Source organism: Macrotis lagotis, chromosome 3 (assembly GCF_037893015.1).
Source record: "Macrotis lagotis isolate mMagLag1 chromosome 3, bilby.v1.9.chrom.fasta, whole genome shotgun sequence".
Classification (NCBI taxonomy): Eukaryota; Metazoa; Chordata; class Mammalia; order Peramelemorphia; family Peramelidae; genus Macrotis; species Macrotis lagotis.
In genome coordinates, this window is record NC_133660.1 from 204,431,608 (window position 1) to 204,447,758 (window position 16,151).

General features: G+C 42.4%; 2 protein-coding genes across 5 annotated transcripts in view; one reads left to right on the forward strand and one right to left on the reverse strand.

Annotated features, from left to right (window-relative positions):
* Window positions 1-1,017: 1,017 nt before the first annotated feature.
* Window positions 1,018-11,902, reverse strand: LOC141519301 (uncharacterized). Its single transcript, XM_074231590.1, has 6 exons — window positions 11,833-11,902; window positions 8,180-8,656; window positions 7,069-7,270; window positions 3,113-6,374; window positions 1,926-2,001; window positions 1,018-1,235 (listed from the first exon to the last, which is right to left on the reverse strand). The coding sequence occupies exons 1-3, from the start codon at window positions 11,900-11,902 to the stop codon at window positions 7,194-7,196; spliced, it is 624 nt and encodes a 207-aa protein (XP_074087691.1). The 3' UTR covers window positions 1,018-1,235; window positions 1,926-2,001; window positions 3,113-6,374; window positions 7,069-7,193.
* PROM1 (prominin 1) overlaps window positions 6,967-16,151 on the forward strand; it is a 160,171-nt gene continuing 150,986 nt past the window's right edge. For 2 of the 4 annotated variants that reach the window (XM_074229746.1, XM_074229748.1), the window contains exon 1: window positions 6,967-7,500. The gene's annotated coding sequence lies outside the window, so the exon portion shown is untranslated. The remainder of the gene's footprint in view (window positions 7,501-16,151) is intronic. The other 2 variants (XM_074229751.1, XM_074229747.1) reach the window with 1 other exon arrangement.

The following is a 16,151-nucleotide window of genomic DNA, read 5'->3' on the forward strand; positions in this document are numbered from 1 at the left end:
AGGCCCTCTCTAGTTGTCTTGATTCATATCTAGACCCAGATAGGTCTGGAGGAAAAAATGAGGCTCGTGACTTAGCACAGCATCCCTATGCTCAAATCCAATTCATGTGCTTGTCATGGTATCACCTCCCCTGATGTTATGGTCTTCTTCAAAAATGAAGGACAAACATTATTATTGTTATTATTATTATTATTATTATTAAATTAATATTAAAGCAATACTATTGTAGTAATATAAAAAAAGAAAAGAAAAAGGATTGTCCATAGGGAGCAAGGAAGAATGAGTTTTCTTTTTTTTTTAAACCTCAACCTTTGACCAGAAAACCTTGAAAGGTTAAATATTTGAATTTCCCATTGGTATCAGGAGGAGTGTCCTTGGAGTAGCAGTGGTCAATGGAAATACAAGTCACATTTTTGAAATACTGCTTTCAGACTCTATAAAGGCATTCACTATCCCTTGGAATATATTAAGAACTGCAGCCAAAGGGTACTTCATGAGGATTCTATGAAGGAACAAAAGAATTTCCAGTAACTAAGAAATATGAGATACCCTTCAGTCACATAAACTATCTAAGTTTATTATCCTCTTAGACCTTGTGACAGGGGTCATCATCAAATCTACCAGGTAGAAATGTACTACCTATAAGCATTCCCTGAAGCTCTAAATGCATGAAAGAATAATTTCTTTGCTATCTGGCTATCAAATTAAAGAAATATGTGTGTGGTTATATTTTAGTTTGTGAGAAATATTTAATACCAAATACTGTTACTATAGTATATCAGTAAAAATATTTTTGTAAAGTTAATTAGCTGGCTAGTTAATTGATAACTGGCTAACTAAAGAGCATCAGATGGAGGCACATGAACAATAGTACTAGAAAACTCCAGCACTCAAATTTAGTCTTAGACCCCTAAGGGAAGGAGTAGTAAGTTATTTTGTGCGGATACAGACCTATCACCTCAAGTGGGAGTCCAGTAGGAATGTTGCATGTAAAATGAGAATGGACCAGATGCTATGTAAGATTCCAATCTCACAATCTTATTTTATTAAATACTTATGTATTTACCAAATACTCTTATTCCAACAGTCAATTCAGTTTGACAAAGAATTTTTTCTAAAAGATTGCATTAAAAACCCCAGTTGGAACTTCTTAGACTCAAGCTTATTACCTCCAGGATCACTAAGACTTTTTCTCCTCTCTGTCCCACTCTATCCAATACTACAGTAGTATACACCTAAACAGGAAAAAAAAACTATTTATTGAGAACCTTATTCATAAGTACATGCAGTGTTTTTGTGGTTTTAAGACATTCTTCAGACATACACTGACTATGTGACATGGCCATGTGACATACACGAAACAGTAACTGGACATTTTCCTTGGAAGATCTAATTTTTACATTGTATCTCAAGATACAAAGACAAGAATGAAAACAGTCCTTGTCTTTAAGGAGGGTACATCTAGCTGACCCTCTATTAAGGGTAGGGTAGGAAAATAATATACCTCATATAAATGGGAAAATAGCCAAAGCAATCTTTGAGGGGAAGGAGATAGCAACTGGAGAGGTTAAGCCAAGCTTTGTGTCTAAGTTTAAGCTTTATTCCCGCCCCCCCCCCCCCCCCCCCCCGGCAATCTGGGTTAAATGACTTTATCAGGGTCACATAGCTAGAGCTCAACTTTCAAAGAATAGGAATTCTGTGGGAAAGAGAAGAGTAGATTAGACTGGACAATAGTATTCGTAGTTGACACCTGAAAATATTACTGAATTTTACACTTAATTCCAATTTCCATATTAGATCTCTTCTGCCTTTCTGATTTTACTTTTCACTCATGCTGTTAAAAAGATGTGACATGGATTTGAATTTTCTTTGTTTTCTCTTCATTAAATCCACCATGTATAATTTGTACTACCTATAAGCATTACCTGAAGCTCTTAATACATGAATCATTACTGTTATCTGGCTGTTGAATTATAAAAATATTATTCTTGTCAATGTAGCCTGTGGGCAGAGAAAGAAAAACAAGATTAGCAGGATATTGAGATGAGAGACATTTACAAGAGAAGCCACCAGCACTTATACCTACTATGACCTGGTTTTTATGGAATATTTCCACCCACCCACCCACCCACCCCTACCATGTTAAAAACCAATTGGGTTATTTTCAAATAGGGAAGACATTCTCAAAGGTTTCAGTTTTTTATTTGCTTTTTGATGCTTCCATGTTTTTGAAACAAATGTGCTACATCCAGATGACAAAATTTTTGACAATAAGAGCAGAAAAGCATTACCACAAAATTAAAGAATAATAGAACTGAAGGACCTCAAAAGGCATCTAATCCAACTTGTACCCCAAAAAGGAATCTTCAATGTAGCTTGTTCAACAGATAGTTATCTGCTATTTACATAAAATCTCTAAAGGAGAGAAACTCACTACCTCTAGGGTCAGCCCACTATATTTTTAGATAGGTCTAATTGCTAGGAAGAAGCAACTAGATAACTCAGTGGATAAGAGTGCTGGGCTAGAAGTCAGGAAGACCAGAATTCAAATCCAGTCACTGAGTGATCCTGGACAAGTCACTTAACCCTGTTTGTCTCATTTTCTTCATCTATAAAATAATGTTTTTGTTCCTCATTCCCAAAGACCAGCACAACATCAGGGAGGTGATGCCATGACAAGCACATGAATTGGATTTGTTTGCGGGGGGGGGCTGTGCTAAGTCACCAGCTTCACTTTCTTCTCTGGAGCCATCTGAGTTCAAAGGTCACATATAAATCAGGCTGGAGATGGTCTAGATATAAGACAATCAGTAACTTGCCCAAGGTCACACAGCTAGTAAGAGTCAAGTGTCTGAGGTTGAATTCAACACTGGTCCTCCTTACTCCAAGGTCAGTGTTCTATCCAATGTGTATCACTTAGCCTCACCAGGTTAACTAAACATGCTTTGTTTCTTCAACTGATCCTCCTCTAACATGGTTGCCCTTGAGTATGTAACCTGCCTTAGTGATCTTTGTCTAAATATATCTTTGTTGCTAAAAAATATTTCTTATGGGAAACTATGACTTTTGTTAGCAAAAATTGATTTCTTACAACTCTTCTCTCTGTACTCACCCATTTTGTTTAATGGAATGTATCAAGAGGGTAACCAGAATGTCAATGAGGATCTCAACTTTATTTCACTCAAATCCAAGTCATTTGTAGGTCAGGAAATCATGCTCTCCAAGTCATTGTTCTTTGAGAACAAAGGAGGAACAACAACAAATTCATTTTATGACAAGAACTGTTGAATAATAGCTAGCATGAGGCTTTCAAAGCACTGCGCAAATATTCATTTCGTGCTCACAACTGCTCTGGTAGTCAGATTATTATGCCTACTTTATAGGTGGGGAAACTAAAGCAGAAATCAAACGACATATATGGTAACACAACTAATAAATATCTGCAACTGGAGTTGAATGTAAATCTTCCCATCTTTAGGTCTAGAACTATCCATGAGTCACTTGGCTGCCTGTTGAAGAAATTAGGGATGTTTCATATGGAGAAGAGAAGGTTTAGGATAAGTATGATAACTCAGAATTGGGAGATATGGTAGATGGTAGATATTGGAAGTGCCATCATTTGAAGAGGGAAAATTTTTGACTCTTTGAGGAAAAATCAGTAGCAGAAATTGCTGAGGCAAATTTAGCTCTTCTAGAAGGCAAATTTCCTAACAAATAGATGCTTCCAAAGTGGAAAGGGTTGTCTCATTAGAAGAGGTTTCCTTTCCTTGGAAATCTTCAAACAGAGGCCAGATGATTACTTGTTAGGTAATTAGAGAAGTCACCATTTTTTAGTTAATCTTTGGATTAGATTACCTTTTTCAAACTCTGAAATTGTGCAATCAAACATATAATCTTCTGTTTGGCTCTCAACACTCTTCAAAAACTAATCTCCCTCTACCATTCTAGTTTTCTTATACCTTACAATTCACCTACATACTCTGTAATCCAGTACAGCTACTCTCCCTTTTATTCTGAGCAAAATATTATATCTCCCAAATCTGGGTAAGCTCATAGTCTGCCCCTCATTCCTGGAATGTTTTTCTTCCTCATCTGCTGGGTTATTTCAAGTTCCAGCTAATGGTCCACTTTTTTCCAGGAAGCCTTTCCCAGTCCCTTTTAATACTTTTTTTTATCATCATGATTCACAACATAATTTGTACATTTTTCCTTAATTGTAAAAAAATTGGGTTTTTTGAGGCAAGGGAGTTAAGTGACTTGCCCAAGGTTCCACAGCTAGCTAGTAGCAAGTGTTTGAGGTCACATAAGAATTCAGGTCCTCCTGACTCCAGGGCTGGTGCTCTATTCATTGAGCCATCTGGCTGTCCCATACATATGTTTTTGCCTATTCTATTGTGACTAAAGGCTAGGTAACAATTGAGACCAAAGATCAATTATTTTTTCTCAAAGATATAAGTAAGAGAGGGGGGAAAATCCCCAATTTGTGGCCAGAATAGAAAGCAAAGAACCCCAGAGATTGACTGGGTTACTTTTGGCCATTCAATGAAAGCCAAGTGATATAGGTTTAAAGGCTAGTCAAAAAGTTCTATTTAAATACAATGATGTTTTAAAAGCTTGTTTGCTGTATATATAAAAAAAGATGTAGTGTTAACATTTAAAAAGGGAATAGAGAAACAGGTATACCCTTCTTAAAGGTTTCAAATGGTATTAGAAAGTTAAATGCCCTGGGTTCCTGAGGGTTTTGCAGAGATGACTACTAAGGAAGAAAAAAAGAATAAAATGTATGTAAATTCCAGTTATACCATTCTCAGATTATTATAAAAAGCCTTTCACAATATGGTTCCCACCTACCTTTCTAGTCTTCTTTTATATTATTCCTTTTGATACACACTCCTTTCAAATCATATTGGCCTGCTAAAATTTCCCCAGGCATAACAATATATTTCCTACCTCTTTGTTTTAGTATGAACGGTCCCTCTCCTCTGGAAGATATACCTTTCAAAGCACAGCTCAGGTACCATCTTTTAGGAGCAGCCTTTCCTGACTCCCTCAGTTACTAGGGCTCTTCCTAGCTTTTACTTCTACTGCTTATTTCTGATGTATTTGCATACATGTTTGATCATCCTTGTACAATGGAAGCTTCCTGAGAATGGAATTGTCTCCAGTGCCTAGAGTATGAATTTTGAAAATTTTAGTTGCCATTTACTTGAGATGAGTAAACTGAGGCAAACAGAATTAAGTATCCTGCCTAGGGTCATACACCTAGCAAACCTGACTCCAGGTCCAACACTCATTTCACCATCTACCTGGGCAGATGATGGTATTAGTGCTACATGAGGAATGTTGTAGGGGTTCCCATATATGTACATGCCCAATTTGTTTTTAATCCAGAATTCTAATCAGTTTAGGAAATTTCTAATGTAAAGACTTCCTCTTGGAATCCTGAAACCTATAGATTTAGGGTGTTGCCTGGGGTTAGGTGACTTGCATCAGATGGCTAGTACATGTCAAGAGGCATGACTTGAATTCAGGGCTGCTGACACCAAGGTCTTTAAACCAGGCTGCCTCTTTTGATCAGTAATAAATCACTTGGAAATGGTGCTTTAAGGTTTGCAAAGTCCCTTCTTCACAACATTGCCTAGAACTAGGTGTAGACATTAGCTTCCTCTACTGCCATCTCAGATACTCACCTTAGCCCTAGCCCCATTTCCAATTAGCTCCCAATCTCATGCCACCTGTCTAGTGGCATAGCTTTCCAAAGCCCTAGGAGGTTATGCCGTGGATCTCATGGTCCTGATCTCTATCAACATTTAATTAAACTTTATCCAAATTTTTCTGGCTGTATTTGAGATGTGCGATTTGGTGTGGAGGAGGAAGGGTTAAATACTTCCCCATCGGCACAAATCACCTGTAACCGAGCTTCCTCTCCTCTCGAAGACCTCTGGCATAAAATTAACTCCTAATTATCTACTGAAGGTTGCATTCTCCAAATCTGTACATTCTTGAACCTAGAGACTTGTTTCTTAATTTTGTTCTTATACACCCCGTGATAGACACAGGGCCTTCATGAATGTGGATTGTTTAATGAAACGGAGCTCCGAGCTTAAAAAAGGGAAGCTGAATGCTCCCCCGTCATCACCCACCTCGCTTTGGTAGAAGAGATGGCACCTATGATTTCAAAGAAGCTTTTTAAAAACGCGTCGAACTGACCTCTTCGCTTCTAAAAGTCATCCTAGGAGATACATGTGTAGCGCTTGCAAATTAGGGCTCCAAGGTGCAGTAGATTTAGATTTGGAGGACATAGGTTTGAATCCTGGACTCTGGCAACGATTAAGGCTTTTAAGACTTTGGGCTCACATGCGAACTCCTTTCGTCTTTGACCAGGTGCCGAAATACGTGAGAGAGAGCCAGAGAGATGCAGGGATGGAGTCAGTAAGAACAAGAACCTGCCTAATGAGACTTAGGGTTTGTTTTTTTTAATTTAATTTAATTTTTATTTTTTGTGGAGGCCCCAAGGCACTCCTGCAAACTGGGGCTAGAACAGCCTGGTCTCCCTAGTGCCTGAGGCCAACCTAGTTGAACGCTGCACAATCTGTAGTCTTTAACATAAAAGCATCAGCGTGACCGAACCCCTCTGGAGGAGCACAGCTTTTGCTTTCCCCAAACTAGAAGTCTTTGCTGGTGCAGGCATCTCTCGGTAGGGAGGGGCGGGAAAAGGGAAGGGGAAGAGCATATTTTCTTATAAATTGAAAACTTAGCACTAGATACCCTCCCCCGCCCCATCCAATCACTTGATACCCCCACTCCCCCCCTACCCCGTCCAGTCTCTAAGACTTAAGCTGCACTTCGGGAGCGCAACAGGTCCCGGTTTTTCGGATGTTCCTAAGCCTATGTGGTCTCCCCTCCACTCCCGCCGCCCCACTCCAGTTAGGGGTAGCGGGGAAGAGCAAAGGAGGGGGTAGGGGGCGGTCCTAGGCCAAGCGGCTGCCCTCCCTTCAGGGGGAGCCTCCCCAAGTAGAAAAGCCCCCTCCCTCTTCCCAGTGGGAGTGGGAGCCCGGTTCCACGCACCGTGCACAAGCTGCTACGCGCTCCGAGGCGGGGGCGGCGTGGGAGAGGAGCGGAGGAGGGGTCTCCGGAACCCCAGCTGGTGGTCCCCTGAAACTGGAGGCCGGGTTCCGTGACTCATGAATCATTCATGAGCCGGGGCTTCCAGGGTTGCTGAGCACGGAGCGAGCTGGGGAGGCTGGTTGGTGTGCAGGCAGACCAGGGGCTGGGAAGAGGAAAACGAGAAGGCTGCTGCGGCGTTAACAGTAGCAGCTGCTGCTGGAGGAGAGCGCGAGCCCAGCGCGAGCCCGGCCGGAGCCCAGCCGGAGCCCAGCGCGAGCCCAGCCGGGGTCCAGGTCCTTGCCCGGCCCCTGGCCGCAGCTGCAGCCCCTCCAACGAGGTGTTAAGGCGAGGAGGGGGGAGAGAGCAGAAGCAGCTGCGAGCAGCTGCTGGGCGGTGAGTACCCTCCCCCTGGAGTTCTCTTTCCAGTAGCTGGGAAAATACCTATGGGAAGGAAGGGGGGGGGGATTAGGGGAGCCTGCCGGCACTTGGAAACCTGGGGAAGTGATGTCTGGGGGAAGTGGGGAGTCGTGCCTGCCACCCCCCAGTCTCGTGTGGCTGTCAGGAGCTGGGCCGGGGGCTGCGGGCAGAAAGAGCAGGAGGAGGAGGAGGAGGCAGGACGAGCTCGGAGAGAGATGCCGGCCTGGGGGGAGGACGGGGGCACTGGGGCTGGAAGGGGGGGGGCGCTATTGGGGAGCAAACTTTTTTGACTTTGGCTGTAATTTTCCAGCGGCGCAGATGAAAGGTTTGAGCTTTACAGCGGGGCGGGCTTCGGGGAAACCGGGACTGTGTTGGAGAATGGAATGGGGGGGTCTCAGCCTCCCGCCCCCCGCCGCCTGTGTTGCGACTTTATCTGAGGTCTGGAGGGACCCCTGACGCGAATTCTGGGAAGCTGCGGGTTTAGGGAGGGCAGATAGGAGGGGCTGGGGGGCAGGATGGGAGACGGGGGCTTCTTTACTACGGTGGAGGATGGGGTTCTCCTTCAGGACCGGTATTCCCCAAGGAACGCTCTGGATGCTCCCTCCTCGCCCTCCACCCCGACCCCCGCTGGGAAGGTGCGGAGATGGAGGGTTACCTGGTTCAGGGAGCCAGCAGGGGGGCACAGGCGCTTCCTTGCCCCCACCCCCCCGCTGCTGTGGGATTTCGGCCGAAGGCATCTTCCTGCTTCCCCGGGGAGCCCCCTCCAAGTGGGACCCTGGCCCTAGAGCCCTCGGGGAGGAGAGCAGGGCAAGCCGGGAGCTTTCCATTATTCCAGGGCGCCCAAAGCGCTGGTGTTGCTGGCGGGGAGGGGGGAGAGGGGCTGAGGGAAGGGCTCCAGACCCGGCAAAGTGGGGCCCGGACCCGGGGCCGGCCCGGGCGCAGTCCCTAGACCGGCCCCGGACAACAAAGGAGAGAAAATGGAGAGAGGAGGAGCCTGCTTTCAGCCGGCGAGTTGAGGCGCCTTTGCCCACCCCCTCCTGAAGCCCTCCGGGTCCGGGCCGGCTGCTGGGCCACCGGGCTGAGCCCGGGATGGGGGGTCTGGACACCGTTACCCCTCCCCATTCTGAAGAGGCTGCCGCGAGTTACAGTCAAGTTACTCGGGCTAACCCCCACGCGCCCCTTCCCCAACGGGGAATTCCTAGCGCCTGGGCCCCTCTCCCTCCTGTCCTTCCCAAGGTTTACTTCCTTTGAAACCCTTTTTGTATTCTATTTGGGTGCAAGGGAGCCACGGGGGGATTGGGGGGGTAGGAGGGAACAGCCAGAGTTGACTGGTGGGCTCTGCTGCCCCCTCAGAGGATGGGGGTGGGGTGGGGAGAAGGCCCCTTTTCTACTTCTGACAATTGTTTACTATGGGGAGAGGTTTGGGGTCCGACTCACATCTTTTCCATTGGGACCATTCCCCGGGGTCCTAACGAGGAGCAGATAGGGATCAAATAGAGACCACTAGAATTCTTCAGTTCTCTCCCCACCTCCCCATTCCCAAACCTCCCACCTGAATCTCAGTAAAACACCCTTGTGATTCAGCTTCTAGACAAGAGAGAAGTCTATCTGTAGTGAAAAGCAGCGCACTAGATTTATTTACAAGAGACCAGGGGCCTGGTGATTTGAAAATTTAGAGCTGGAAGGGACCTCACAGATAATCCAACCAATCCCCCTCATTTAACAAATGAGAAACTGAAAGTCAGCAAATGTCTAACTCTTACGAAAGGTGACAAAAGTATTAACTCTGAGTTTGATTAGGACCTAGGACCCTCTCATTTTAAATCCAGTTTCATTTATGTTCGAAGAGGCATGAATTTAGGAGTCTTAGTTTCAGATACTGAGATGAACTTGATTATGTGCCTTTACAGGCAGTGGGGTTTTGTTTGTTGAATCGAGGAACTGAGACCTTCTCATTTTAAATTCAGTCTTATTTAGGTGCAAAGAGTCCTGAATTTAAGTCTTAAGTTTTAGATCCCAGATGAACGTAATTTATGTTCCTTTAGAGGCAGTGGTTTGTTTGTTGAATCGAGGAACTAAGACCCTCTAATTTTAAATTTAAGTCTTAGGTGCAAAGAGCCATGCATTTCAGTCTTAGTTTTAGATTCCCAGATGAACTTAATTTATGTTCCTTTGGAGCCAGAGGTTGATAGGTTGGTTTGTTTTTTGAATCTAGGTCCTCTCTCTCACCTTAAGGAGTGACAGTTATACCCCCATAACCCAGGCTTTGGGATCATCCAGCTGGGTCACCCCTGGACAAATTAATATAAGCTCCTTGGTGTTTATTCTTCATCTATAAAATGAGGGGTTTGAATTATCTGATCTTCCATCTGACTTCCAAATTCTCTCCTCATCCTCCAAAGCCCTTCTAGATTCTCTTCTCTGCTTATCCCATGAAAGCCAGAGAGAACTGAAATTAGGCCAAGTAGTAAAGATAGAAATTGTTTGAATACTGTAAGTTTCATTTGAAGGACTTTCATGTGGAAGAGGGAGCAGAGAGCTTCTGTTGGGCCCCCCACAGGGCAGATCCTCGAGTGATGGATAGAAGTCCCAAACTGGTGGTTTTAGCTTTGCTGTCCAGGAAAAAACCTTGGGAACAATTAAAGCTATCTGAGAATGGCACCCCTTGGTTTCTCCTTCATTGGGGAGGAGCTGAGACTATATTATCACTTGTCAGGTATGTTATAGTGAGAAATGCCTTTTGAGTAGGAGCTGGATTACATAGTGGCTGGGGTTCCTTTGAACTGAAATGATGTGTGACAGTCCTGTGAGATATTATTATACTTCTGCTTGGTTTCCTCTGTTCATAACTCTTCCCTCCCTATCTAGAGATAAAGAATCTCAAGCAAGATTATCATTCAGATAAGGCGCTTCAGAACTTCTCTATTGATATCCTGCCCCAAGGCAGGATATTATGGGATTGTCACTCAGGGAGCTGTTGGAAGAACCAAGGGCAGTCTCAGAAACTATCTGCCTGAAGCTGTCAATAAAACCCTTAGTACTGCTTTAAATCTAGTGTAGACCATAATTTGAAGGCTTAGCTGTGTACAGATGTGTACAGAAAACTCTTGTGGGGGTACCCAAAAGAATTACCATGCCCTCTGACTGAAGTGCTTAATCTGATTTGGAAGATAAAATAAGACTTAAGAACATTAATGTCAAACAGGTTAGCCAGTGGCAGAATTGTGAAGTGGATGAAATAACCTCAACCTTATCTTCTTTTTCCCTTCTGCTTGTGTGTTTTCCATCTCCTGAGGAGCAATTATCAGGATTTAGGGCTTTGCTCTAGAACTTAACTTTGTGGACTTTACATGAGAGCCTCAATTTCCTCATTTGTAAAATAGAGTTCATATTAGATGACCCCTACTGTCTCTGATTAAGTTAAAGATTTTTAGAATTCTTCCACTATGGTATCACATCTCTGGATCTGTTTATCTTAAGGAGCCCCTGTTATCATTTTTTCCCTCTGCATTTTCCCAAAGTCAAAGACTGAAACCAGATTTTACACACAGGGAAATTTGAGCCTGCAATTTAGAAAGAATTGCCACTATTGAATGGTGGTATCTTTTAGCCTATAATGTAGGCAGTTCAGTTTAGCCATTCTCTTTCTAGGAGTTTGAATTATCTGATCTCCCATCTAACTTCCAAATTCCCTGCTCATCACCCCAAAGCCCAAATTTTAAAAGACCAATGCTCAGTATTTCTGTAAAGCAAGGTTGGAGTTATTTACTTGGTGCCTACTCAATGCAAGATGCCTTATAGGCCAAGCTTTGTGGCATTGTCAAGTTCTTTCTCAACTTTTTGTGACTCCCTAGGGAGTGCTATAAAGGTAGTATGACTTTTTGGGGCATACTTCCCAGGTAGAGCTATAAAATGGGATAACTCTGAGATGCTTTCGAGGTAGTGCTTTAAGGTGATGTCTATAGAAAGGGGAGGCTCATGGAAGAAGGGAGGAGAATTGTTCTGGCTGTTTATGTAGTACAAGTCATATCTGGTATTTTTGTTAGTTATATATAACTAAACTTATATTCAATGTTTTATTAATTTGGATGTTTGCATAGGTGAAGGCTCCCTTCTCATTGGGAAAATTCAAAACATGAAAAATTCTAATCCCCAGGGAACCCTCTGAGTGGGAGTACATACTGTAACATTATATAATAATAGGTAATAAATAATAATAAAGACTCTCCATATGAGGTCTACGTGAACACATGCTTTCTTAGTGAATTACAGATTATAATCTTGTGACTCTCACCTGGTTCATTTTACTTTTCTTAAACTGAATGGGATGTACCATTCCTGAGGTCCCTTGCATCTGGTTTCTGTTGCCCTTCTTCATCATGGATTTTGTAATTGGGCAGGTCATGACTTGGATGATTTAGCATCCTAAATGTCATTTAATTTTCTGCCAGTTGTTGAAAATGAAGTAACCTTTACTTGCCAGCAAAGCATGTACTATCTTATTCCTTCCTGGGTCAATCATGCCTTTATTGATCACCTATTATGTTAGGCATGGACCGAGAAGAAATGGCTCCTATTTTTCCTATTTCAGAGGAAAAAAATACATATACAGGTAATTTTGTGGAGTATTTGCTGCTGTGGGGAGTGTTGGGATCAGCCCTATGAAGGAGCTGAATCTTGAAGGACAGTGGGGATTCCGTTCATCAGAGGTGAATTGGGTATCTGGTCCAGCTATAGAAGGCAACTCAAAATGTAAAGGATTGAGGAAAGAGCTGGAATGTTAGGTACCAGCAGGAGCAAGGAAGCCACTTTGACTGGAATGTAGAGTGTGTTCAGAAAAGTAAGGCTCAGTCTTCCTGGAGAGATAGCCTGGGGTCAGATTGCTCAGGGCTGTAAATGCCAAATAGAGGAATTTCTATACCAGAGATCTATTTAGGCAACAGTGGAGCCTCTAGGTCTTGTTGAGAAGGGAAGGGATTTTTGGAATATTCCTTTGACAGCTTTATGGAGAAAAGATGGGATGGGGGAGGGAACACAGAAGGGAGATGAATTAGGGACCTATTGTAATAAATTTAAGTGAAGGGTGATTGTGCTATAAGAGGTAAGGCTGGAGATACTATCAATAAGACCCAGGAATAGATTGTTATTAGGGAAGAGTTGAGGATGACTCCTGGCTTGAAAACCTGGGTGACAGAAAGTATGATGATGATCTCAAAAGACTGGAGGTTTTTGGCGGAAAAGACTTCTTTCTTGGCTGTGATGTACAATGAAATAAGCCCCGGCTCAGGAATCAGAGGAAGTAATACTTACTTTCTTAGTGATTTTTGAGAAAGTCACTTAATCTCCAGAGGTCCTAGTTTCCTTATCTGTAAAATGCAGCTTTTTGGAACAGATGACCTCTTCCATGCCTCTTTGTTTTGAATCTGTGATTCTTGATTGAGTATGCAAACTTGGAGATAACTAGGCAATTGATGATGAAGTACTGGAGCCTAGGAGAGAAACAAGGGGTTTGTATGGGGACCTAGTAAGAGTTATCTGCATGGTTTTCAGAAAAATTTGGAAAGACTTACATGAACTGATACTGAGTGTATGAGAGGAACCTGGAGAACATTGTTCATAGGAACAGCAACATTGTGTGATTATCAACTCTTCTCATCAATACAGTAATTAAAGATGATTTTAAAATACTTGTGATGGAACATGCCTTCCACATACAAAGAAAGAACTGTGGAGTCTTGAGTACAAATCAAAGCATATTATTTTTCACTTTTTAAAAAATTTGTTTTTTGTTTTTTTCTTTCTCATGATTTTTCCCTTTTGTTCTGATTCTTTTATAACATGACTAATCTTGAAATATGTTTAACCTGATTGTGCATGTATAACCTGTATCAGATTGCTTACTCTCTTGGGGAGGGGGAGTAAAAGAAGGGAGGGAGAATATTTTACAAAAAAATGAAAGTTGAAAACTTTCTACATGTAATTGGGGAAAAATAAAATACTATTAAGATCTTTATTTTTAAAAAGTTACCTGCAGAACAGAGAAACCCAGAGAAACAACTGCAAAAGAGGGGAGGTATATGAGAGAGATGGGGGGGCAAGAGAGTGAAAGGGGAGAAGTTGAGGGGAAGAGAAATATACTAAGAGAAGACAGAGATGATGATCTAGGGATAGCTAGATAGGAAGGAGAATCAAGAGAGGGAGAGGGGAATGTCATGAAAACTTGGAGAAAACAGATTGTTCAGGAGGAGGGGAGATCAGCAATATTGTGTGCTGCTGAGAGATCAGGAAGCATGAGGAAAGAGAAGTGATAATCTGGCAATTAAGAGATCACAGGTAACCTTGGAGGGAATGGTTTTAGTTGAGTGACAAATTTGGAAGTTGGAGGACAAGCAGTGAATTGGAGGAGATAAAGCTCAGAGCTCAGAAAGTATAGACATCTTTCTTTTTTGGAAGATTGGTTATGGAAGAAAGGTGTGGATTAAAAACAGACCATAGCTGTAAATTGTAAATTTGGAGGAACTTTACACTCTCTTTCCTTCAAATATCTCTCCAGAAAGAGTAACATTGAAGGAACTTTTTTCCAAAAGGGAGGCTTCCGTTAGATTAACTAGAGATCTACTACCCTACCAAAATAATCTGATGACGTGAACTTCAGGGAAGCCAAGTTTCCTCCAGTTAAGATATTCTCCACTGCCCTTCTAACCCCAAATCACCTGACAGCTAGTCTCAACTCTATCTCTGAAATAAGGAAGATTATTGAGCAGCCTGAAACTGTATCATTTCAGTCATTTTCAGTTACATCCAATTCTTTCTGACCCCCATTTGGAGTTTTCTTGACAAAGATACTGGAGTGGGGGCGGCTAGGTGGCACAGTGGATAAAGCACGGGCCCTGGAGTCAGGAGTACCTGGGTTCAAATCCAGTCTCAGACACTTAATAATTACCTAGCTGTGTGGCCTTGGGCAAGCCACTTAACCCCATTTGCCTTGCAAAAAACCTAAAAAACAAACAAACAAAAGATCCTGGAGTGGTTTATCATTTCCTTCTTCAATTCATTTTACAGATGAGGCAACTGAGGCAAGTAGAGTTAAGTGACTTGCCCAGGATCACACAGCTAGTTAATTGTCTGAGGGTCTTCCTAACTCTGCTCTCCATCCTCTGTACCACCTACCTGCCCCTAAATGTGTGTCAACTCAATATGTACATATATTTCTCTGTTCTACAGTCATTTGCCACCCATCAACCTCTAATACCTGATGCTAATTAAACTTTTTATCTTTTAGCCTTGTCTCTTATTGACCTCTAGTCAAAAGAACCTAGGTAGGAGGTATAACTCTTCAGAAGGATCTTAGGATCTCTCAGTTGAAGAATTCCCCAATTGAGGTGAGATATAAGACAAACAATTGAAGGGATAGAAGATTAAAATATATATATATATTTAGAGGATGGAGATCTAAGCATATTTGTTAACAATTTGAAAGGTATAGATAAGGATTTAGTGAATCATGAGGGATTAAAAATTAGAGAGAGGGAATGATCCAGGTGGCTTGGGACAGGATGGGGTCATGTAAAACCTATGTAAATGGGCTGGTTTTGAGCCCACAAAGGGCCACCTCTTTCTCTATAAGAGGAACAAAGAAAGCTTGAGAGTGATGTTGAAGTGATTCAAAATGTAAAATTTGGGAATTAATGGAGCTTCCTAATGTTGGCTTCATTTTTTTTAAACTGAAGTAAGAGATGAAAGAATGTTCTGGGTGTCTGGGATTTGGGAGGAGGGGAAGAACAGGTTTAGATCTATCACTGAGATTAGCGTGATTGAGTCAATTGGAAAAGTGAAAATATTGTAGTGAACTAGTGAGATCAGATAATAAATTTGTAGTGGATGGATGCAGTTAGGACTCTTTTCTAACTTCCTCCATTGGTGTTTAGAAACTGGGAGGAGGAGTAGAAAAGGCATGTGGTAGATGGAAGTCTTCCAGATTTGGGGTTTGAAAAGGTTTGACTAGAAATAAGACAAGATGACAGATGTCTTAATGATAGAAGACAGTGTGAAGTTAAATTATGGTCAGGATTTCGAAGGGAGGAAAGTGAGACTGAAGCAAGAATGATGGTTAGGAAAACTTTACTAGGGTAGGAGTAACTAGAAGCTGGAGTAAGAACTGAAAATAAATCTGGGGGGAGGGGAATGAGCCACAGGGACAGATAGAAAGATAAATTGTGGTCAGAGGAAGAAGATATTTTACATATAGATTGTGAAGGTAGGAGTATTTAGAACAAGATCAAAGGTTTGAGCATTTGTATATATGTTGGGGGGTCAAGGGAAGATAAAACTTATGGAAATCAGGGTGATCCAGTAGAAAGGAGAATCTGTATCAGTGGGGATAGCAAATTGCAAAATGAAGTCCCCAAGAGGAAAGATTTGGGCAAAGAGGAAAACTAAGTACTGAATTCCTTGAGAAGAGAGAATAACTTAAAGACTGGTAGGGAAAAACTACAAGGACTTTAATAGAATGATGCTCTTGATGAAGTTCAGCCTGTTAAGGAAGGGAGAAGGGAAGCTTATAGATGTGTCAGTGAGGAACCGGGAATGTGCTTTTTCCTTTTCTGGGCCCATATGATCACAGGGAG